At 49.6% G+C, this 25,128-nt stretch overlaps 1 protein-coding gene across 2 annotated transcripts in view; it reads left to right on the top strand.

Annotated features, from left to right (window-relative positions):
• The window catches only part of ATP2C2 (ATPase secretory pathway Ca2+ transporting 2), an 80,467-nt gene that overhangs the window by 37,511 nt on the left and 17,828 nt on the right, over positions 1-25,128 (top strand). For both annotated transcript variants that reach the window (XM_061174470.1, XM_061174469.1), the window contains exons 4-11: positions 2,465-2,554; positions 3,808-3,843; positions 3,948-4,009; positions 7,870-7,978; positions 15,801-15,950; positions 16,037-16,105; positions 16,439-16,514; positions 20,608-20,674. In XM_061174470.1, the coding sequence (XP_061030453.1) occupies positions 2,465-2,554; positions 3,808-3,843; positions 3,948-4,009; positions 7,870-7,978; positions 15,801-15,950; positions 16,037-16,105; positions 16,439-16,514; positions 20,608-20,674 (659 nt within the window). The remainder of the gene's footprint in view (positions 1-2,464; positions 2,555-3,807; positions 3,844-3,947; positions 4,010-7,869; positions 7,979-15,800; positions 15,951-16,036; positions 16,106-16,438; positions 16,515-20,607; positions 20,675-25,128) is intronic.

Below are 25,128 nucleotides of genomic sequence, written 5' to 3'. Positions count from 1 at the left end.
CAGTTGATTTGTTAGACTCGGGGTCTAAACAAAGCCCACCCTTTGCTTTTCGATGGCGTGCCCTTTAAATCTAATCCCTTTTCCTAATCTGTGAACTCGTGCCCATGGAATGGCTTATGAGATCCGTAAAATGGATGGATAGTTTATTTACATGTTGAAGACATCACCCTTGGGAAGAAGCCTGTAGCTAACTGAATAAGGTCCATGTCAGAAACTTTGATGCGGGTTTCAGGTTTTTGTGGGAAGCTCTTTCGCGTGTCTCCCGGGGTTGACTCCTACCACTGTGTCTCAGACTGGAGCACCCGGGCTCCCAGGCAAGCTGGCTTTGAGGTGTGGTTCTCTCTGAAGGTGTGATGACCCCCCCTACCCCAGCCCAGCCCAGCCCAGCCCAGCCCAGCCCTGGCGAGGATCGATGGGAAAGCTTCCCTGAGGGCCAGCTATTGGATCAAGAGCCCTGATAAGAGGGACTGTTTTCTGGAGCTCAGGCAGCCACGATTCCTCCCTTTGACTAGTGTTTATCCAGTGCCTTTTGTAATCAGTCTTGTCCTTCTGGCTCCCATGTACTGAGCACCTACTGTGTGCCACCCACTGGGCAGGTCACTCTACCCTCCTTATGCCCTTTAGTCCTCCCATCAGCCGAGAGAGAGAGAGAGGCTGGAGAAGTCAGAGGCTTGCTCGAGGTCTGTCAGTGAGGTCATGGTGGAGACAGAGCTGGAATTCTATCAGATTCCTGAGCTCTTGCCTGCCTCCCCATGTGCTCAGACCCCCTTCTGGGTCCTGGAAGGATTGGGGACCCCAGGATGGGTATGGCCTGTGTGCTTAGGAAGATTACATTCTAGCAGAGAATAGAGACAAGTAATTTGATACAGTCGCAGAAAAATTGTAGCTAAGAAGGTGAAATACATTCGAGTTGCTCAGTCTTGGGGATTCACAGTAGATGCGATGGCTAACACCGGGTGGCCCGTGAGCTGACCGCAAAGTGCCCTGTCCCTCATTCAGAGGAGTTAAAGCACAGCAGTTCTGGGGTGAGAGGCATTAAATCCCTTCATGTACCACACTGGCATGATGCTGATGTGCTTCTTTCCGTCAGCAGTATGAATCACACATCTGATCACATTTCCCTTTTTGCCTTTGCTGCTGGGAAGCTCAGAGCCAAAGGTACAGCCCCAATTTAAACCACCATGATTTGCTTATTGATATTTTGACTCCCACCCTGATCCTGATCTTTGGTCTACTCTCTCTGATCCTGTTTTTGTATGTTTGTGTTTATGCTTCCTTTCACTTGTCTGTAACAATTGAAATGTATGTGTGAAATGAGACAGATACAGTAGTCCCCCCTTACCTGTGGAGGGTACATACCAAGACCCCAAGGATGCCTGAAACAGGTGATAGTACCAAACCCTATATATACTATGTTTTTTCCTGTACATACATATCTATGATACAGTTTAATTAATAAATTAGGCACAGTAAGAGATTAACAGCAGTAATAATAAAATAGAACCATTATAACAATATACTGTAATCAAAGCCATGTGAATTAATCTCTCTCTCTCTCTCTCAAAATATCTCATTGTACTGTACTCACCTTTCTTTTTCTTGCAATGATGTGAGACGGTACAATGCCTACATGAAGAGCTGAAGTGACGGGAGTGACGCAGGCATTGTGACATAGAAGGAGGCTTATCTGCTTCATGTCGTCCTGGATCGTTGAGCCACGAGGGTGCCAGTGGTTGGATGCCAGGAGCAGAGGATGTGTTTGGTTGGGGATCCCAGGCAGGATGGAATGGGATAGCACAGACTTCATTATGCTACGCAGAATGGCACAGAATTTTAAACTTATGAATTATTTATTTCTGGAATTTTCCATTTAATATCTTTGGACCGCAGTTGACCGCAGGTCACTGAGACTGTGGAAAGCAAAACCACAGATAAGAGAAGACCACTGTACATAAAATAATAAAGTAAAAATCCTTTGGGAAGTTTCTGGAACACCTTTTCTCAGGAGGGACATCACTGGAGCTCCCAGAGGCAGTTACAAGAGTGGGTTGTTGTGATTGGGACACACAGGATTGCAGGACTGGTGTGGTGAGAGGGGACCCCTTGGCCATGCTGGACCAGGGCTGGCATCCCACCAGAGGGGAAGATTCTGACCTGGAGCATCGTGGCGATGTGGCAAAGCAAGACCAAGAACTCAAAGGCAGGGCCAGGGCTGGCGTCTTGACAGGGACAGTGTCGGGATGACCCCAGGAAGCCGATGTCAGTGAAACTGCAGTGGTGGGTCTTCAGGTGGAGGAGAACCATCGCGTGTTGGTGGTCCTCCTCTCCTAGCCCTCGGATCACTGTCGGGTTGTCCTGGAAGCGGGCTGTGAGTGCAGAGCTGACCCTGCTACACGGGAGAAAGCCCACTCTCTGATCTCTGTGAGCCTAGAAAAGATCCCCCTGCCCTGTGTTCATTTTTCAGTTTAAGAACCCCCTGATCCTGCTGCTTCTGGCCTCTGCCTTGGTGAGCGTCCTGACGAAGAATTACGAGGATGCCATCAGCATCGCCATGGTGAGTGCACCCCGTGGGGGGCAGTGCCCCGATCCCAGACCCGGCTGCCAAGGGGCTTGCTGCGTCTGTGCTTGTCTTTGTTATGCAAGGAAAAAAGAGTTTGGCTGTAGTTTTTTTTAGAAAAAACACAACAGAAAGAAAGGACAGGAAATCCACATCCTTCTCTACCCCCACGTGGGGTGTCCTGGTTCCTTGGCCATCGCTCTCTTGGTGGTTACGCTGGTGGCTTCTAGTTCTTTGCCGTCAGGAACAATGTTGTAATGAACTCCTCCCCTGTGACCCCTGGGTGGAATTGCTGGATCCTGGCTGTGTGCGCAGTACAAAGAATGATTGCTCGGGGACTTCCCCGGCAGTCAACTGGTTAAGACTCTGCGCTTCCACTGCAGGGGGCGTGGGTTCGATCCCTGATCAGGGAACTAAGATCCCACATGCCGTGTGGTGCGTCCAAAAAAACAAAAACAAAACAGGAATCATTGTTCGTAATCATTACACAGAGAGAACCGTTGGGCACCTTTAAAAAAAATGTTTTTTTTAATTTAAAAAATTAGCCATTTTAAAGTGACATTCAGGGACATTTACTACATTCACAATGTTGTGCCACCACCACCTCTATCTAGTTCCAAAATATTTTCCTCACCCTAAAAGAGACCCCGTACCCATTACTCAGACGCTCTCCTTCCCCCCTACCACCAGCGCCTTGAAACCACCATCGCTTTCTGTCCCCACGGATTTACCTATTCTGGGTAGTTCCTATAAATGGACTCATACGGTATGTGACCTTTTAAATGTGGCTCTGAACACATTTTGATGACTTTTGTTCCTGCTTCCTTCTATCTGTCAAGTGCCGTCTTTTAAAATACAAAACCAGACTCCTTCCGTGCAGTGGAATTCGATGCTTCTTTTCGAAAGCCTGAGGCTAGGTTCGCATCTTCTGATGTGGACTGATGTTTATTAGCTGCTGTTGAGAAATAAACGATTATCTCTAATGATGATCACTAGATGATCCTGTGTTGTAAGTGTATCTATGCTGAAAAATCTAGAAGGATAACCCCCAGATGTGAACCTCTAGGTGGCAGAGTTGGAGGTGCTTTTCTGGCTCGTCTGTTTTCTAAATTTCTGCACAGTGCTCTTATTTTGCAAGAAGAAAGGAAATAATATTTTGCAAGACGATGCCCTCTCCTTGCCTCCCCTGGGCTCGTTCACCTGCTCGTTGGGCAGCTGGGTGTTAAGGTCCCCTCCCGTTTGCCCCCTAGGCCGTGCTGATCGTGGTCACCGTCGCCTTCATCCAGGTGTGTAATGTGTGTCCTGAGATCCTGGGCGGGGTCACCCGGGCTGATGGGAGCTCTGTGGAGGCCTCCCTCTTAAACACCATGTTTCACATGCTTCCTGCCAGGAGTACAGGTCGGAGAAATCTCTGGAAGAGCTGACCAAGCTGGTACCTCCCGAATGTAACTGGTAAGTCAGAGACCCCCCCCCCGGGACTTTTTGGTTCATCAGAGGAGCCAGTGGGCTGGTGAGTTTGACAAAAGTTTGGCAATATTTATATCCTTTGTAATGTGATATGGGAGAAGCATGTCTTACTGGGGGTTAGGAAACCTGGTCTCTGCCCTGCCAGCCGATTGCTACATGTCCTTGGGTGTGTCATTCAACCTCTCTGGGCCTCCACTCTGTCACTCGTGTCTAATCAGGGTGCCCAGCCTGGGGGCCACGGGTGACGGGAATGGCTTTGGGGAGAGGGTGGCCCACAAAATCTATGATAAAGTGTGCAAAAATGTGTGCGTTTTTCCTAGGGAGGCATTCGGAATTTTCACTGATTCTCAAAGGGGGGCTCGGAAGAGGCTGAGAGGCGGGGCTTGAACAAGCTGAGGCATCAGAACTCTGGCTGAAGGGGGTAGACAACTCAGTAATGAACTCCGGCCATTTGGTCAGCTGCCCGCCAGCCTCTTTCCTGCCCGGACATTCCTGCTTTGCCATTTGGTTATCACACAGCCCTCCCCAAAGACATTTAAAAAGGAAAAAAGAAAGACGAAAATGTCTCCCCATTCCTCCTGGGCCTGTGTGCTTAGCGCAGTGCTGTGCCATAGGACTTTCTGGAATGTTCTATCATGTGTGCTGCCCGGGACGGCATCACTAGTCCCATATGGCTGCTGAAGACTTCACCCGAGGAACTGAAGTCTTCATTTTATTTAACTTGAATTCACATAGCCTCACAGGCTAGTGGTCGCAGCCTCGGACAACTCAGCGTAGAGGATGTTCAGGGGCTGCCGCCGTGGGTAAAGGGAGCCACAGAGGCAGAAGGGAGAAGGTTTGTTTTTGTTTTTGTTTTTTAATTTATTTAATTTATTTATTTTTGGCTGCGTTGGGTCTTCGTTGCTGCACGTGGGCTTTCTCTAGTTGCGGCGAGCGGGGGCTACTCTTTGTTGTGGCGCGCGGGCTTCTCATTGTGGTGTCTTGTTGCAGAGCACAGGCTCTAGGTGCACGGGCTCCAGTAGTTGTGGCACGCGGGCTCAGTAGTTGTGGCTCATGGGCTCTAGAGCGCAGGCTCAGTAGTTGTGGCGCACGGGCTTAGTTGCTCCACGGCATGTGGGATCTTCCCGGACCAGGGCTCGAACCCGTGTCCCCTGCATTGGCAGGCAGGTTCTTAACCACTGAGCCACCAGGGAAGCCCCGGGAGAATGTTTTAGGCTTGATTTTTTTTGTCCATTTAATTTTTTAGTGTATCAGTAATCCCTATGTTATTTTCCCTGTAAAAATGAAACTCTTTCGGAAAAGGCCCAGGTCTTCTCCCTTACGCCTGCTAGCGTCAGTTGAGGTTGTTTTAAAGTCACGTGTCTTTCCCAAATAGACGTTGCTCAAAAGAAAGTAACTGAAAGTATCTCGTGATCTGAGGTACTTTGGAAGGATTTAAACATATAGTAACTCTCTATTACCTGAAGGGTAATTTGGGGGGAAGAACCTTAACGTGTATTTGGCAAAATGGAGCATAGGGCTGGGGGATAGAAAGATCTAGTGAGACAGAGTTCCACCTCATGGAAATAGCAAGCAAAGAGTGTGTGTGTGCATGTGTGTGTGTGTGTGTGTGTATGTGTGTGTGTGTGAGAACAGGCAGAGAATAATGAGTAACAAAATAGAGACCAAAAGAGCACAATGTGAAAGCATGAGAGAGGATGAGTCAATTCTAGAAGGTTCATCGGGGGGCAGTAAAAACGTCTGGGCCTAACGATTGGATGAACAAGGCTGTCAGAAATCCAGACATGTGATGTGTGACGTAATCCTATAAGCAGACGGAAGCATCTATGATTTAAATGGCTTGATGAGCTGATCTTAAGTTTAAATATCAAGTCTTGGCCTTTTGGGTGAATAGTACGCATTATTGATGTCCCTGGAAGTCACTTCTGAAAGATAATTTTATTTGCAAGCGCAGCAGAGGCAGACAGGCTGGTAGAGTTGAAAGAGTACTGAAGGGACACAGCCTCACTCCCCGAGTCCCTGAGACCCGTGTCACAAATCGGGAACAGCATCTGCCCTGCAGACCCTTCCTGCATTACCTCCATCCTTTATGCATTCACTAAATACTTACTAAGCACCTACTGTGTGCAGGGAGATATTGTTCCAGGCGAAGTGATGGGAAGGCCCTGGCCTTTGGGGCGCTCACATTTCTAACAGGGGAGGCAGATGATGAAGTGAAGGAAGAGATGATTTTGGAATGTGGCAGGTGCATTAAAGCCAAAAAGACCCCCTGAAACCCAAAGCCACACAAAAATTAAAAGAAAGAGAACGTCACGGAGATGCGGTAGTGACCAGGGGAGGTGTGGGAACGACCTTAAATAGCTGGCTGGCAGACCACCCTGATCTGACATTTAAGGAGGAGCTGACCTTTAGGTTGAGGCCTGAGAAACAGCAGGAGCCAGCCATGGGAAGAGCTGAGGGAAGAGCAGATGTATATCTGATAGGCGCTCTTGGATACAAAACCCAGAAAATTCAGCTGTGCAAACCACAAGGGAATTGTGTTGTCTTATGGTAAGGGATCTGAGGTGGGGGGGGACAGTGGGGTTAGTTAATTCAAGATGGCACCAAGGACCTGGTGCCTTTTATTTCTTTACTCTGCCATCCTCAGCTTGTTAGCTTTGTTCTTGGGCCAGCTTCCCTCATGATCCCAAAATGGCTGCCACAGCTCCGGGCATCACAGCCAGGTATAAAAAGGTCCAACAGAAGAAGAGGCCATCTGCGTGTGTGTGTGTGTGTTTGTGTGTGTGTGTGTACAGAGTGAAAAAAACTTTCTCTCAAGCCCCCAGCAAATATCCACTCCTGTCTCTTAGGCCAGTGTTGTAGATCATGCCTGTCCCTATGCCGGTCATGGCAGGTGCTGGGATCACCCTGATGGTCTCAGCCACTCAGGACCCACCCGCTAGAGCACTGGGCTGTGGGGAGAAGGGCAGTACCTGAATAAGACTGAATTCTGTTAACAGGGAAGAGGGGAATGTCTGTTCCAGCATTCAAGGTCAACAAAGACCTTGAGACTAGAAGGAGTTGGGTGCGTTTGGGGGCGGGGCGGGGCGGGGGCGGGGCGGGGTGACAGGAGGCAGGGCCTCTGGGTTTGACTCCAAGGTCACTGGAGAGGGTTGGAGTAGGAGGAAGTTGTGATCCGATTTTGTGCTTTAAGAGCTCTCTGGTTGCCACGTACAGGATGAATTGAAGGAGGTCGGGGGGGGGGTGGGCACAGGTCCGTCTGGGAGGCTCCTGCCATGTCGGGCAAGGGGCAGTGTGTGGTGGGATTCCAGTGGGAGCCCGTGCACAGAAGCACGTCCGTGTCTAACGGCAGATGGCAAATGGCCGTGAGGAACGGTCCAGGCCCTGTGGGAGGGGGTGTCCCCAGCTTCTCGAGCACTTAAGATGCTCCTCCCAGCTTTGACAAGCCTCTGCCATCCCTGAGGTCCCGAGCCGGGCTCTGCACACCAGCGTGCTGTGTCCTCTGAGGACAGAAGTGCCACTAGCTGCCAGCTTCATTAAAGAATCGCTTCCCTAGATCAGCAGAAGTTTCTGGAGGCTGTGTGGCCCAGCCTTGTTTCCAGGCAGAGTGAACAGTAGTCACCCCACTTTTCAAATGAGGCTCAGGGTTTCCTAGAAGCCATACACTTTCCCAAAAGTCTTTTAGGATAGGTGAATTTAAAAAATAATAAAACCATAAAGGCACAAGGGTTTGTCCATAAGGGAAAGAGAAAGTGTGTTTCTGTAATCTTTGCTCAAGTTTATCCAAGTGCCTAAAAATGAGATGTCAACGTGGGTGCTTTTGCTTTTTCCCATTTCAAACGCAGCATAAGAGAAGGGAAGCTCCAGCATCTTCTTGCTCGAGACCTGGTGCCTGGAGACATCGTGTCTCTCTCCATCGGAGACCGGATCCCTGCAGACATCCGTCTCACAGAGGTGAGGGGCCCCAGACCCTGGTCCAGGGGCCATGCAGACACTTAGCTTCTCGGAGGCAGGCGTTCTCTCTGTCTCGTGCACACGTGTGCACAGACACAGGCATGTGTGCACACAAACGGGAAGTTAGCAAGCAAGCTAATTTTAAGCACAAAGCTCCTCCAATGGCATTTCACAAATTATTTATTCTCATTTAAGTATAAGCCTAACAAATTGTGGTTATGTGATTTTTCTAGTTTATAGCAAACTGCAGTGGCAAATTAAACCAGGGTGGGGCTGAGGAATGAGGGAAAAGTTGCTTCTAGAAACGGCCACACTAATGTCAGAGAGAAACGCTATCTGAATGCTTAATCACGAGGATGGGAACAACCAGTACAGCCATAAACAGTAGCGCAAGCTTTTACAAGAGCGCAGCTGGGGACATCGGGTGTGGGGCAAGCTCTGTCCCCAAGCTTTGTGGGTCTCAGGGTGTCACAGCTTCACAGAACATTTCCAGAGGCTCTCCGAGATAAATTTGATTCTCGAGTAAAGGTTAAATCAAGTTCAGAGGGATCCGTTGATGGGAGTAATCTATTTTATGATCCCTGGAATACTTAAGAATTGTTCAAAGCTCTTAGCGATAAAGGGTTAAGCCCAGGTTATCAGCCTGATTTATTTATTAAGGAGGACATGTTCTCAGGATCGATAGCAGGCTGTTTGAAGGGTGGCCTGGAGTAGGGGGATGGAGAGAGGCAAAGAGGCTGGGAGCTAACCCCTGGGAGCTGTGTTTACAGCATCCTGAGCCAGACTTTGAAGTAGAGGCAGGGGCCAGAGGGCACCCAGGCTTTCAAGGCCCTTTGCCCCTGGCTTTAGGATCTCCAGGCAGGGCAGGAACAAGGGTGAGCAGGGTGGGGCAGGGTGAGCAGGAGGCGCCCCGCACCAGAGTGGATTCCTCCCCGTCCACTTCTCCCCCCGCCAGCATCCGGCCTCCGACTCCACGTCCAGGGCAGGTGGGTCCCATTAGAGGAACCATTGTCCAGTGGCCAAGCCCCACGTGCGGGAAGGCTGGGGAAGCCAATGTGACGTTGTCCACGCCTCCCCTAGGGGTGGGCTCTGCCCCACAATATGAGGGAGTCCCCAGGTACGGAGTGGGGAGTCCACATGCCGATAGGGAGGCTACGCATATACTACAGGCCCTACAGAGAGGCAGTGTGGCCCAGTGGTTAGTGCCCTGGGGCTGGGCATTAGCCGGATCCTGTCATTCATAAGCTGTGTGACCTGGAGCAAGTTGCTTACCCTCTCTTTGCCTCAGTTTCCTCATCTATCAAAGCGGTTAATGTTTATTCCCACCTCATGGGGTTCTCCTGAAGCTGAAACGCTAAGACCTGCTGCCTGCTTGTGCAGCACCTGATGGGGGGACAAGTCACAAATATCCGCAATTGATTTTACTGTTGATCAGTACCAGGCTCTACAACAGTTCTTTGAAACAATTTTTTAAACCCCAAATGACTCCTTTCCTACTTCAGCTGGTTTTCTTCCTGCCCCGCTTCTGTCAAATTAAATTGTGCCTGGTCGTTGCCACCACGAGGACTTTTTTCAAGGCTGCCAGCTGCCAACACTCTACACATTTCCTTTTTTGTCCTTTTGCAACTCCACTGAACAATCAGCAGCTTTGTTTACTCACAGTGGAATATTCTTATCCGCTATTAAGCTCTTAATTGGTTCCAATTAACCAATTAAGCTATTAATTGGTTCCCTTGCGTTTTTCAGCCTCCAGAGGCCGCCCGCATTCCTGGGCTTGTGGCCTCGAATGGCTCCAACCGCTGCTTCTGTCTTTGTATTTCCTTCTCTCAGACACTTCTCTGATCCTCCTCTTACAAGGACCCTTGTGATGACATTTAGGCCCTATCAGGATCATCCAGGGTAATCTCCGCATCGCAAGGTCATTAATTCAGTCACATCTGCAAAGGCTCTTTTGCCATTAAGGTAACACTTTCACACGTTCCAAGGATTAGGACTTGGGTGTCTTTGGGGGATCGGATGGTCGGGGGCTATTATTCAGCCCAGCACACTCAAAGCCCTCCTCTAAGCCTCTCTGCCCTCCCTCCCTGCCTCAGGGCACCCCTCCCCATATCCTCATCACTCATTCAGTTAACAAATATTTCTTGAGCACCTACTATGTGCCAGGAACTGTGCTGGGTGCTGAGGAGGCAGTGGGGAAAACAGACGAGATCTCTGTGCTCATGGGTTTATTGCCCAGAGTGACAGACAAACCACATCTACTCATGACAGGTAATGATTGCTGCAGGGGCTTGAGGGAAAAGCACTGGGAACTCTGGGTTTCCCGAACAGGACAGACTTGCCTGGCCCAACGCAGTCACAGAGGGCTTCCTGGAGGCAGTGGCTTTTGAGCCGTCCTGGAATGGACTTGAATCAGCTGTTCTAGGCAGAGGAGGCCCAAGCTGTATGCCCAGCCCTGACTTAGAAGCCAGGCGCATTGATGCTTTCAACTGCCCGCAGTGCGTCTTCACTCAGGAGGGCCATTTCTGCCGCCAGAACCCACTTTCCACCAGCATGACTTAGGCCTTCTCATTCCTGAGGTCTCAGCTCACTGTCTCCTTCTCACTGGCCTCCCCTGACCCCTCTCCTGAGGCATCACCCTGCCCCCCCGCCCTGCGTACCTGCTGTTCTTTCCAATGTCTGTTTGCTTTCATGTTTATTGCCAGTCCCTCCACAAAGGCAGGGAGTTTGTCTGTCTCGGCCCTGCTGGATTCCCAGGGCCCAGAAGAATGCCTGGCCCCTCATAGGAGATGGATGGACAGATGGACAGATTGCCCACCTCCATTCCAATACATCCAAACCCACACCCACCTCCGCACCTGCGTCCCCTTCCCTTCCCAGCCCCGCGCCCCATTCTTCCTGCTTCTCTGGCCATCTGCCTTCAGAGAGGCACCTTTGTCTCATCTCTCTCTTCCTTTCCTCTTTTTAAGAAAAACAGACTATTTTTTAGAGGCATTTTAGATTTACAGAAAAATTGAGAAGAGAGTTGAGAGGATTCCCATAGATCCCGCACCGTTTCCTCTAATGTCAACATCATAAATTAGTAGGGTACCTTTGTTACAATTAATGAACCAATCGAGGCACGTTATTATTAACTAAGGTCCATACTTTTACCAGATTGCGTTAGTTTTTCCCTAATGCCCTTTTTTTGTTGTTGTTCCAGGGTCCCATGTTACATTTAATCATCATGTCTCTTTAGGCTCCTCTGGGCTGTGACAGTTGCTCAGACTTGCCTTGTTTTTGATGACCTTGACAGTTTTGAGGAGGGCTGGTCAGGTATTTTGTAGAATGTGCCTCAACCGGGACTTGTCTGATTAGACTTTTTTCATGCTTAGACTTGGGTTTGGGGGAAGAAGACCCTAGAGATACCGGGGCCTTCTCTTCACGTCCCATCAAGGGTGCATGCTGTCACCATGATCCGTCACTGCTGATGTTGACCTTGATCAGCTGGCTGAGGTCTGTTTCCTCACGTTCTAATGTGTTGGCAATTAATGGGGTTCTTTACGTGAAAGATCCTCATGCTTGGGCAACCGCTGCTGTCACTCCAGCTGGAACCTCCCCCCATCTTATCCATTCCAGCATCCCCTCATAGGGTCCTCTCCCCAGGCTCTGTGTTCATGGGCCTCCTACTACCCTGGAAGCTGCAGTGGCCCCCATGCCACATGGCTCAAGACTAAACTCCGCCCTCTGACTCTTCACAGCCTGGCCTGCCCCACTGCCCCATCCCTAACTCTGCTGAGAGAACGGAAGCCTGAGCTAAGAAAATGCACTAGAATTCATCTCTGAGACAACCTAGCCTTTGGGACCTTGGGCAAGTTTCTTAAGCTCTCAGAGCCTCAGTTTTCTCATCTGTGAAGTGGGATCAGAGCAGCATCTTTTCCATGGGATAATTGTGAATGTTTCATGAGAAAATACAAGCACTCAGCAAACGTTTATTAGCATTAGCGTACCATCAGCAGCAGTATTTCTTCTCTGAATTTCTCTTGTACTCTAACTTAGCACCATCCTGTTTAGCACTTAATCACCCTCTGTTTGTTTCAAGAACTTGATTTCCAAAGTTCTTGGAATAGAGTCTGACTTAAAATTCTTTGGGTGTATAATAGGCATCCACTAAAGTCTTGTTGACTTGACCAATTGAGAAACTGGGCGAGCAGGTTATATTCTAATTGGTCTTTCTTTAACCAGCAAAAACCGTTGGTTAAAATGAGTTCTGCTTATGTGGTTCTCTGTGTGTTTGGAGGGGTTAGGGTTGGAACTAGAAGAGACTTGGCGACCTTCCAGCCCAGTGTCTCCCAAAACTTACCCCACAAGATGGTCTACATACTACCTCCCCCACTTGGAGAGTCTCAGCACCTATTTGCATAGTAAAGGCCCTGAAAAGTCCCGCACTAAGGAGAACCAGTTCACTGGCTTTAACTCCATGTTTCCCAAAATGTTTTTCACCATGGAACCCTTTCTCCATAGCGCACCAATTAACTCCCTGTGAAAGAGGGTTCCCCAAGACACAAGTGGGAAAATGATGTTCTAACAACTCATTCATCCATTTTATAAACGGAAAAACTAAAGCTTCCCAAATCACAGATATGCAAATATGATTTAAAAAAAAATAACTTTAAGAAGTCTCTAGCCCTCGTGGGTCCACTGGGAAACCAGAATGGAGGTACAGGGGGGCTCTTGGGCATGCAGTTAGCATTCAGATAGTCTTGTACAAGTGTAAAGACTGGAATTAAAAACAGAACAAATAAAACTGTCTGCTTAGTTCCACTTGCTGCCCGTTGTCTCCTTGTTCTTTCTGTCTGGCTCTTCTGTCCATGCCCACTCCCGCCCCCTCGTTGAGAGCCCTGCTATGCTTCACTTGGCCTTTATTCCTTGGACTGTATGCTTCCCCTCCCAATGCAACTGGCCTCCCTCTTCCAACGTCTAACATCGTTTTTTTATATCTCCCCCATGTCCATCCTTCTCTGCTCAAGACTTTTCATGGCTCCTCATTCCTTACAAGGTAATTATACAAATTTCTTAACCAACGCCAAACACAACTGGGTTCCAACCACACCTTCCATACATCCTTGCTTCAGTCATGCTGGCCCCCACACGGGTCCCGAGGTGGACCAAACCTCCTGTCTCTTTGCCTGTGCCCTCTTCCAATCACTGCCCCTTGAGAGCAGGGCCAGCTCTCCTTCCCACTGTGGCTTCAGCACCTGGGACAGTGCCCACCTCTGTCTACTCCCAAGAACCTGTCCCCAGAGAGGGTGAATTGGCGCCAGTGCTCAGCGCGCTGGGCTTCTGTCCTTTTAGTGCTGGTGGGTTGCTGGGAAATGAGCGGTCTTTTCTTTACCTCCCCCCATCTCTCCATTGCTCTGATGAAGCTTGTTATTACTAAGTTCACCCACCAGCAGTTCTCCAACTTCTTTTCCATCCCTAAAGACCTGCCTGATTCTCCCACCAAATGTCTGCTCATCCTTCAAGGCCTGTTTCACGTCCCAGACCCTCCAGGAAGCTCTCCAGCTCATCCTCCCCACACCAGCCACTCCGCCCTCTTGTTTCCCAAACCTCCTGCGGCAGATTAGATCTGATTAGGACAGCAGGTTGTTCTAACTACGTCGCTCAAACTCAGCCAGTGGAGGGGTTCCCTTCCAGTGTTGTCTATTATTTTTATTACAGTGTTACTTAAAGGTAACAAACATCAAGTTAGGTACAAATGCCTTGTGCTTCAAAGTAAGTAAGTTACAACTTATTCGTGTTGTTATCGTGTCCCATTAGACAGTGTCTTGGAAACTAAATCTCTGCTTGCCGTGGAGATGTGCCAGTTTCCGCTGTCCGGGGCCTGTGGAGTCAGCAGCGGGTGGTGCTGGGTGACTCACTTCTCCCATTTCTTCTTTCATTGTGGGTTAGGAGCTGCCCCACGAGCTCATTTGATGTCCTGGGGATAAAAAACACAAACACAAACTCTAGATCAGTTTGTAGTTGTGTTTGTGGTAACAGATTAAGGCAGATAGAAGGACTTGAACGGGGATTTATTCCTCTCTCACATGATGAGAGCCCGCAAGTGGAGTGTCCAGAGACAATAAGGCAGCTCCACCATGGAACGAAGGACCTGGGTTTCTCCCAGCCCCCGACTCTGCGCTCTTGGGGGTGTGGTCATCCTTTTCATGCTTGTAAGAGAGCTTCTGGAGCTCCAGCCATGAAAACGATGGCCCAGGCGGAGAGAAGGAGAAAGGTGAGGGAGGGCAAAGAGGGCCTGTCAGCTCAGCCACCTTCAAAGATCTTCCCCAAGACCATTCATCCCATTGTCCAGACGGGGAGACACCGTGAGCTGCCAGGGAAGCTGGGAAACAGGGTTGGGGGTGCGCTGGGGGGCACATCATCACTCCCAGCACCATGGGGTTCTGTTAGGAAGGGGGAAGGGGAGATGGGCATTACTAGGCAGGTGGTGGCCCCTGTCAACCTTGGGGACTGGGGTCCCGTGGCAGTGTGACTATTTTTTAAAGACTGTTATTGAATTGTAAAATTTCGAAATTACAGAGAACTCACCGACCCCTATTTGAGAAACACTGATCTAACTGTTCTCTTGTGAGTTTGCAGAAAGGTGGCTTCTCTCTCTCAGTTGCTCTTTTTTGCTTAAATGAGAAGGTCCTTAGGGGCAGAGCCCACCCTGATGCCTTGCATGTCCTCCGTGGTACCTGGCACAGTTCTGGCCACAGGAGACTCACCTCTTGAATGATACCTCCTGGGCCTGTGGTCAGTTTTGCAAGGTGGTTAAGAGTGCAGTTTCTGGAGCCATCGCCTTGGTTCAGACCTCTGCTCTGCCACTAACTAGCTGTGTCAACTTGAGCACATTTCTTAATCACTCCATGCCTCAGTTACCCCAAATGTAGAGAGGAGAAAATAATAGCATCTTTCATGGAGGCTGTGAGGATTGAGAGATAAGCCTTGTGTGGGACTTCCCTGGTGGCACAGTGATTAAGAATCCGCCTGCCAATGCAGGGGACACGGGTTTGAGCCCTGGTCCGGGAAGATCCCACATGCCGCGGAGCGGCTGGGCCCGTGCGCCACAACTACCGAGCTTGTGAGCCACAACGACTGAGCCTGCGCGCCTAGAGCCCGTGCTCCGCAACAAGAGAAGCCGCCGCAATGAGAAGCCCGCTCACCGCAACGAAGAGTAGACCCCACTCGCTGCAACTAGAGAAAGCCTGCGCGCAGCAACAAAGACCCAATGCGGCCAAAGATTAAAAAATAAATTTTAAAAATAAGCCTTGTGAAGTGTTCCGCGCCGGGCCTGGCGCATGGTAGGTGCTCTGGAAGTGTCACCCTGGAAACGTCTGGGTGTGTGTGCGTATCTGTGCCCGCGTATGTGTTTTGGGTGTTGACATGACCTTAGGCGGTCACTGCATAACCCGGCTCCCTGCGGCTCAGACTACACACATTGTACGGGACCTTCCAAGGTGGGTGGGATGTGGAGTGTTAGGGGAAAGACAGGATGCTCTGAAAGGGATGTTCTAATTTAACCATTGCCGACGTTTTAAAAAAATATTTTATTAAAATTTAAAATAATGTTTAAATAGGATATGAGACCTTCATGCTTTCTGAAAGGGGCCGTACATTCAAAGCTTTTCTGTTTCCTGGAGGCATCTGAGGCTGTGTCCTGATACTCGTTTCCTGCTTTCAGCACGTTCCTGTTTGCTGTCTGTTGGCAATGACGCTAAGGTGCTAGACACCGTTCTGGGCTTTGAAAACCAGCTCACAGATGGGAGGGCGGATGCCACGCCTTCTCACTTTGCTCCCCCAGGTCACAGACCTCCTGGTGGACGAGTCCAGTTTCACGGGAGAAGCCGAGCCGAGCAGTAAGACGGACACCCCGCTGACGGGCGCGGGCGACCTCACCTCCCTGAGCAACATTGTCTTCATGGGGACCCTGGTGCAGTACGGGAAGGGACAGGTAAGCCCCGGGTGCCTGGGGGCCCTGGCCTCCCTCACCTGCAGGCTTTCAGCCTCAGAACTCAGGCTCCTCTCTCCTAAACACAGGGCGTCGTGATCGGAACAGGAGAAAGATCCCAGTTCGGAGAAGTGTTTAAGATGATGCAGGCTGAAGAGGTGAGGGCAGTGGGGCTTTGGGTTTTTGTAAGCTGGGGTTTGAGATGATTCTCAGCTGGTGACACCAGCCCCGCCTACTTCTTAGGAATAAGGATGATATGATTAATGTGAGTACACTTTTTCAAAATTTTTATTTTAAAACATTTATTCGGGTTTTTGTCAAGATATAACTTGCGGTGACATGCACAGATCTGAAATGTAGCAGTCAACGAATTTTTATATATGTGTCCTTGTGTAATCGTCACTCAGCTTAAGACATTAAAAAATCCAGGCAGAAGCCGGGGGATACTGCTGGGATCTCATCTAACAAACCCATTGTTCTCATCCTTTCAGACGCCTAAAACTCCTCTACAAAAAAGCATGGACAAACTGGGGAAGCAATTGACACTTTTCTCATTCGGCATAATTGGTGGGTGAAGCAGTTTCTGCACGGGGTCCCAGAGGGGGTGGGGTGTGTGGAGGGAGCCGTCCTGAGCACCCACAGCTGTTTCTCAAATACCCTGCTACTCACCTGGGTGAGAATTGGGGTTTGGGATCAGAGGTTCTTGGACAGTAACAAGAGGTTTCTCTATCAGAACAAGCTAATGGCTGTAACAAGCAGCCCCCGCATTTTAATGGCCTAACATGGTCAAAATCTATTTCTTGCCCACACCACAGTCCATGGGCATGTTCCTGGTGAAATGGCTTTCCTGGATAGCTCACCTCCAAACACTGACTCGGGGGCCCAGGCCCCTACCATATTGTTGCTCTGCCTTCCTGCAGGTCCTGGGAGGTGGGCCATAATTCTATGTAGCCAGCAGGTAGGGAAAGAGAGAATATGGAGGCTTGTGGGGGGAAATTTTTAAGGCAGGGACCAGGAAGTGATGTCATCAATTTTGCCTATTCTCGATTGGCTGGAATGAAGTCACATGGCCTACCTAACTGCAGAGGAGACTGGGAAATGTAGTCTGGTGGTGCACCCAGCCATGTTTCTATTCTACTAAGCAGGTTGTGCCTGGGCTTGTGCGTCCTGGCCTTTGGCAACACACCAAACAGCATCCACAGGATGCTGCAGAGCTAAATTCAGGTCTTACTCCTGAAGATCCCCATGGGGCTGCCCTGGTCCCTTCACCTGCTGCTTCCTGCTGTCTCCAGCTCTGGTTTTGAGTCTGTGTCCTTCGATCCCAGCTTTCAGGATCAACCAGTGCCTGGGCCACTGTAGATTCTCAATAAATGTTGGTTGAATGAACGAGTGAATAAAGGAACAAACCAACCAACCACTGCTCATAGCACGAGCAGTGATGGGAGGAAGTACTAGAGAATCTGGCTAAACTGCAGAGCCGATAAAGTTCCTGGGAGAAACTTCTGTCCCTCCTAGCAGCAGTTTTGTTGTGCTTCTGGGCATCTAGATGCATTCATTCATTTAGTGAGTATCTTATGACATGCTAGACCCTATGATAGGTTCTGGGGCCACCAAGATGAGTCAAACACAGCTTCTGCCCTTTGAAGGACCCCAGGGAAATAGGAGAGAGACACCTGAACAAATACGAAATGTGAAGGCAGCAGTTAATTTTGCATGGAAGAGTTGGGAAGGCTCCCAGGAGGAGGTGACATTAAGTTGGGTCTTGCAGGATGGGTAGGAGTTTGCCAAGTGAAAAAAAAAAAAGAAGAGATTGGGAATTCCAGACAGAAGAAAGGGTAGATTCAAAGGCATGGAAAGTATCTCCACTCCTTCACAACTTGTAAGAGGTGGTAAATTTAGCAAAGTGTTAAGAGGATATGGTCTGAAGTCAAAGCTCTCTATTCTGTCATGCTGGGGACAGACCTGCCCACCCTTTCCTCCCTGGCCACCCCATCCCAACCTTCTAGTATCCAGTCTCCTGTCCAAATGTCAACTTTGGATTTAGTGCTCAGACTTTGCTCAGTCAGTAGTTTTACTGTTTTCAAGTAGCTCTATGTCCTCTTCCCTCCTCTCCACCCTATTTTGTCCTGGAGCAGTTATGGAAAATGGGTTTTATCTTAACCTGCCAAGTCTGATCACAGCTAAGGGGGCTCTGTGCTTGTGAGAGGATTTGGAGTCCATGCTCAGGCTTGGTGGCAGAGAACTGTGATGGATTAGTGATGTCTGTCATGGACGCAGGAGGGGAAAGTGGCTCTGCATCGCCATTCACCTGCCATCCTCGGGGTTACATTGATCAGGCTTCTGGGGTAGAATGGATGCCCACGCGGCCCCAGCTGGCCAGAGGACCCTTTTACACTCTGGAGCAGGGGATGGAAACTGTGACTCCCAGGCCAGATCGGGTTTGCCACCTGTTTTTATGTGGCTCACAAGCCAAGAATTTTTTTTACATTTTTAAATGACTGAAAAAAATAGAAAGAAGAAGAATATGTTATGACACTAAAGTTATATGAAATTCAAATTTCAGTGTTCACAAATCTGTTTTATGGGCACATGGCCACACCCATTCACGTATTATCTATAGCTGCTTGCACACTGCAACGGCCGAGTTGTAACAGACCATATGGCCCATAAAGCCGATGCTATTTACTATCTGATCTGTTATATGAAAAGCTTTCCACCACCTGCTCTAGACATTGGGGTTGCCAGAAGGAGACTGGGCCGTAATAATGGCCCCAAGAGCAAATACCAAGTAGATGTGCTTCAAGGCACATTGTCAAATAGATGCTCTTAGCAGGCCTTTCCACAAGATGAAATTTGTTTTTAAAAAAAAAAATCCAAGTCAGAGGTCCTGCAAGGTCATTGCCTCGTATAAGCCATTATTCCTCAAGTTAAATTAGAAAGTAAATTAGCATGTCCATGGCCAGGCCCATGATACCATTCAGACGTTTTTTCTTTTTAATAAATATTTTAAGAATTGCTCTGGCAGAGTGGGAATTTTGAACCCTCAGAGGGTCCAAGGAGGAGATTCAGGGGAACAGCGGGCTCCAGCGGAAAGCGGTGTTTGCCACTTTCCATGGTGTCAATACTCACAGCCGCCTATTTCAAGCTACCAGTGCAAAGTTACTGAACGTGGATTTGGGAAGAAATGAGCACAGTTAGCTCTTGTGAGCCCCGGTGAACAAACTCAGCCTCCTACTGCAGGGAGGCCCCCAGGGTAGGGGCGGGTCGTGGTGGGTGCAGCCCTGTCCCTATTTTTAATAGAGTTCCCTCCCCACCCCCTAGTCTTTTGCATCTGGGTTCATTTGGATTGCAGCTAAGATTTTATTTGACTACTGAATCCTGTTGCTAATCATAGTATGAAAATAGGGACTTCCCTGGTGGTGCAGCGGTTAAGAATCTGCCTGCCGATGCAGGGGACATAGGTTGAAGCCCTGGTCCGGGAAGATCCCACATGCCATGGAGCAACTAAGCCCATGCGCCACAACTACTGAGCCTGTGCTCTAGAGCCCGCGAGCCACAGCTACTGAAGCCCGTGCGCCTAGAGCCCGTGCTCCGCAACAAGAGAAGCCACCTCAATGAAAGCCACCGCACCGCAACAAAGACCCAATGCAGCCGAAAATAAGTTAATTAATTAATTAGAAAGATACATAGTATGAAAATAGCCCCTAATAAATCAGATCTTCTGACCTCCCTACTCCCAACACACACGCACACACGCACACCGCTACTACCCAGCAGAAAACTTGCCCCGGCTCCCCTTTCCCTGCAAAACAAAGCTGATGCTTTTCAGCAAGTCTCCCAGGACGCGTCAACAGGTGACTCCTCTCACCTCACACATTTTTCCCTTCACCTGTCCGGTAACCGTGGCCCTAGCAGTTCACGACTGGATGTTACTGTGGGCCAGGAGCCGTGCTAAGCACTCCAAGTGCATTGTCACATCTTACATCCTGAAACAAGTCCTCGAGGAAGACGTGGTCATTGTCCCCACTTTACAGATGAGGAAACTGAGGCCACGCCTGGCGGCCCCTGAACTTTTCCCCATTATCAGAACATCTCAGCATTTTCACGGGTCCCAGCGTGACTCATGCCACTCCTGTGCTTGGAGGGTCCATCTCTGACCGACTGTGTGTCCCATGCATAGCACAGTGCCCGGCGTTTAGGAAACGTTGGGTCAACGATTGACGAAGGAGAAAAATGGAAAAAGGAATGTATTTAATCATGAACACGCAGGATAAAGTAGTCAAGAGACAGCGGCCCATCTGTGCGTCATGGGAGCACCTTGGGGCAAGTCCTAGGGGCGTGCAGCCCATGGGAACTTGTGGAATAATACAGAAATGTTGACAACAGCCCCAAATAAACTGGTTGGCTGTTTCTTTCTTTTACGTGAGCTGGCTTGATCCTCTCCTGAAAAAGTAAAAGCATCCTCTTTCTCGTAGGCAGGGGACTTTCTTCCTTGGAAAAGGGGGGAGGTGGCACGTGTTTGAGGTTATTCATGATCGTCCTGTGTCTATATTACCGGAAACTCTTTAAGGAAATGAGTTTGGAATGCCTTCGTCCTTTGGAGGACATGTGCGTGCGTGTGTGCGTGTGTACATACATGTATGTTTTTATCTCCTCCCAGGCCTGATCATGTTCACGGGCTGGCTGCAAGGGAAGCATCTCCTCAACATGTTCACCATCGGGGTCAGGTAAGGGCGCTGGGCCATCCCCCCTCGTCTGTGCACAAGAGAAGGTGGGGAGATTGGGGGGCAGGAGTGGCGTGGGGCAGATGCAGCCCTTCCCCCTAAGCCACAGTCTCCCCGTAGCACGTTGTCTGGCAGGTGGGTGCCCAGCGAATGTCTGCAAAAGGAATGAAAGCTGACGATTCGGAGTCCCTGCCCCTCTGGCCCGTGGGTTTGGGTCTTCCTGGCTGAGCGCGGACTCCAGAGCCAGCCCACCCAGGTTTAGATTCTGCCTTTGCCACTTGCTAGCCATGCGACCCCGGCCCAGCGTCTTCATTTACTGGTCCTCCTTTTCCTCCTCTGTAAACGGGTGTGATGTCAGCCCTCCGAGGGGTGCGGTGAGGATGCCCTGGGTGCCCTGCGCAGGTGCCTGCAGCCACGCGGAGCGCGCAGAGGGTGCGTGTTCTCGTTACACATTGGGAACTCGGCCCTTGATTTATGGAGGCGGCTGCAGGAGAGGACAGAGAACTTGTAGCCGAGGCCACACGGCTGACTGCAGGGCTGGGGATCGGGGCCTTGACTTTAAGCCCAGGGAACCTGCCCTTCCCCCACCTGGTGATGCTCATAAGCGACCGCCCCACCCTGGGTCCCAGTGGAGAAGCAGAGGCAGACAGGAGAAGGCAGGCTCTATGCAGGGGCGTGAAGTTGCCACAGCTTTTCCACGGCTGCTCGGGGACACGGGGTGCTGGGGATTGTCCCTAATGCGGCATGTCCCAGCGGAAGGGCAGCTGGTAATCGGGGACGTGGGGGAGCCACGTCAGGCCCCTCACGGTTTCCTTAGGGTGACCCCCCCCTTGTGTTGTTGTCTGTAAGATGGTTCAGGTGTTACGTGGAAGATTACTGTAATGTCAGTGAGCAAAAATATATACTTAGTACATCAAATCCACAATGTAAACAAACTTAGATGCCCGTCAAGTAGTGAACAGATAAACAGCATACAGTGGAGTATTATTCAGCCACAAGAAGGAGTGAAGCCAGTGGGGGAAGGGTAAGCTAGGACGAAGTGAGAGAGTGGGATGGACATATATACACTACCAAATGGAAAATGGATGGCTAGTGGGAAGCAGCCGCATAGCACAGGGAGATCAGCTCCGTGCTTTGCGATGACCTAGAGAGGTGGGATAGGGAGGGTGGGAGGGAGGTGCAAGAGAGAGGGGATATGGGGATATATGTATACATATAGCTGATTCACTTTGTTGTACGGCAGAAACTAACACAACATTGTAAAGCAATTATACTCCAATAAAGATGTTAAAAAAAAAAAAGAGTGAAGCACTGACACATGCTACAGTGTGGATGCCGTAGATACATGAGGCTAAGAGAAGGAAACCAGACACAAATGGTCACATACCATATGACTTTGTTTCTGTGAAATGCCCCAAATAGGCAAATCCATACAGACAGAACGTAGATTAGTGGCTGCCAGGGGCTGGGGTCGGGGAATGAGGAGGGACCCCAACAGTTATGGGGTTTCTTCTGGGCGTGATGAAAAGGCTCTAAAAGTGATTGTAGTGATAGTTATACAACTCTGAATATAAAACCACTGAATTATATACTTTAAAAGGATGAATTTTATGGTACGTGAATTACATCTCAATAAAGAAAACATAAAGCAGGTAATTAGGAAAGCTGTTATTACAAGGATCCTTGGAACCTTTCTAATTTATATATAAAAAGTAAACTGTTTGCAAACAGCCACGTTGTAACTGTCATTACAGTAAATTACAGTGACGCACCTCACAGTGGATCGGGGCATCCCAGTGCGGGACGGAGGCTGTGGGGTGCTGCTTCCCCCAGCGCTGGCCAGTGTGGGCAAGAGAACCTTGCTTTAGGGGGTTGAGTGTACACGTCTCTGGTACAGAGTCAAGTCTGTCTGTGTAAAAATGAGTGGACACCATTACCTGGCAATTAGCAATAGAAAATTCAAATGCAGGTCTTTTAAAATTCCAAATGCCTCACTTTTTTAAATTGAAGTATAGTTGATTTACAATGTTGTGTTAATTTCTGCTGTACAGCAAAGTGATTCAGTTATACATATATATATACATTCTTTCAAATGCCTCATTTTTGAATCACACTGCCCTGTGTGCATTGAGAGGCAGGCCAGCAAAATCCACCTGTGGGCAGGTGTGTATCCTATTATAATAGTATTCAGTGACTATTTTGTGAATGAATGGAAGCTGGAAAAGTCTGTGTCTGCTTTTAGAAGCTTTGCCATTCCTTAACAAACAAAATCTCATTAATGCCAAATCCTGGGGACATGAAAAAGAAAAAGGAAAAGTTGGTTTAAAGAATATTATGCAGTTAGAATATTATGTGACAAAAACCATAAAAGCAAAATACAAATGGCAAACATTTGGAAAACGCCATCTCAGACTAATTCTGAGTATAAAAAGAAAAGATACCCTAACAGCAATTGTCTTTAGGTTTTCACCTTAAATAAGCTATAAATAAATGGATTGATACCAGGGCTTGGGTTTTCCCCCCAAACTCTTTGGAACCATGAAAATCAGGCCATTGTGCTGTACAGATGTTCCTGCTGGATTTCAGGCCTTTTCCCTGAAACACACCCGGATCATCATCGTCACATTTGGGTGGTGGCCACAGCAGACGGCTTGCAGAGCTCTAGATACAGAGCCCAAGGTGCTCTTTTGAGTGGACGAGGTCATGATCTCAAGTCGAGTGGGGTTTCCTAACTTTATATCCTGAGCTACGTGCCGTGAATGGTATAAAAGAAAATAGAACCCAGAGCTTTCGATGGCCGTTTATCCTTCCATGTCAGTGTCGGAGTGTTGACCACCTAGGTGAGGAGGTTCTAGAATCTTCGAGAAAGTGAAGGGGGCGTAGCCAGGGTCTGTTGCTGCCGTGTGGAGGAGGGGGGAGGGCTCGGGAGGAGCACGTGACCTCGTGCATCGAGGCACAGCTCCGTGAGGCAGGCCGATCTCCATTTCACAGATGGAGAAGCTGAGGGTTAGGCCGACACATTTGCCTGTAGTTACAGGATCAGGGAGTGGAGGAGACAGACTGCAAACCCCATGCATTCTGATCCAAAGCCAGGGTCCGGCTCAGTGCCCCTGGCCACCTCCTGGGCAGGGCAGGGACTCTCCTCCCTCTCCCTACCCTCCCCGGCCATGGCACTTGGTTTGCTTATTTGCCCCACACATGTTTCTTGAGCAACTGTTTACTATGTACTTGCATCGTCCAGTGCTGATGGAGCTGGACCACGGAGTCTGCAGGCTGGTGGGGAAAGTAAACGTGAACAGTTTAAGTGAATGTTAGCAAAATAATCACAACATATAATCAAAGCTACAGAGGAAACGATGGTTGAGAGACAGATTAAAAGGGAGGCGGGAAGGGATGTGGCCAGAAAAGGTGGCCGGGGAAGGTTTCTCTGAGGAGTTGAAGCTGGAGAGATGCTGCTAAGGGTGGGCAGGGCTTTCAGGCAGAGGAATGGCAGGGGCAAAGGCGTGGAGGCGGAGCGAGCCTAGCGCATCTGCGGAAGCCGGGGGGAGGCTGTGGTCGGGCTGGGTGATAAGACCAGACGGTGGGGTAGATTAGGGGGCTGATCACGTGGAAACTCACGGGCCCCTTTTTCTCTGAATTCTAATCACATCCTCAGAACCCTTCTCAACACGCCGTGCCAGGCCATCTCTGCTATTCTTTTGGAGCAGAGATGAAAAGTGTTGGCCATTCTTGGGATGGTGATGGGAGGTGTGAACCCTGGCTTGTTCTGAGGAGTGGGAAGAGGGAGTAGGGGAGTGGGCAGCTGGCTGCGCTGTGGGCGGCGGAGTTTGAGGTGAGGGCGGGGCCTCCTACAAGAGGAGGATGCCGTAGAGCAGGGAGTCTTGGACTTGACCATAACTAACCTCACCATACAAGGGTCCCTGGGAGAGCTTGTCCCACACAGATTGCCGGGGCTCTGACTCAGTGGGTCTGGGGTGGGGGGGCCCGAGATTCTGCATTCCTAACATGCTCCCCAGGAACGCTGATGCTGCCGCTTCAGGAAGCATCACTGAGCAGTGAGGCCATGGCTACAATTACCCTGGTCGGGGCTCTAGCAAGAGGCCGGGGCTAGGGAAGAAGGTGGAGCCCCGAAAAGAAGGCTCAGGTGACTAGGTCTTCAGAGGTAGGAAGGGTGGCAGAGGGTGGAGCCTCAGCCACGAGGGGCTCCCCGAAAAAGCAGAGCTCTCAGAGGCCATGATGCATGAGAACCTCCCCCAAATAAGGATGCGTTCCATCCCATCTTGTAAACCACAGAAAGTTCCATGAGGCAAAAAGACGGTGAAATATTTCCAGGTCAGTAAGAGAAAAGATGTGTCCACCGCATCCCTACTTCCCCAAGGTCATTTCTGATTTCTTGTCTAACAGCCCCTTTCATCTCTCTCATCCCACTCGGTCCATGGGAAACTTGCAATGGAAAG

This window comes from Eubalaena glacialis, chromosome 18, assembly GCF_028564815.1.
Source record: "Eubalaena glacialis isolate mEubGla1 chromosome 18, mEubGla1.1.hap2.+ XY, whole genome shotgun sequence".
NCBI classification, from domain to species: Eukaryota; Metazoa; Chordata; class Mammalia; order Artiodactyla; family Balaenidae; genus Eubalaena; species Eubalaena glacialis.
Note: the sequence above shows the minus strand (reverse complement) of the source record. Positions and strands in the feature narration are given on the sequence as shown.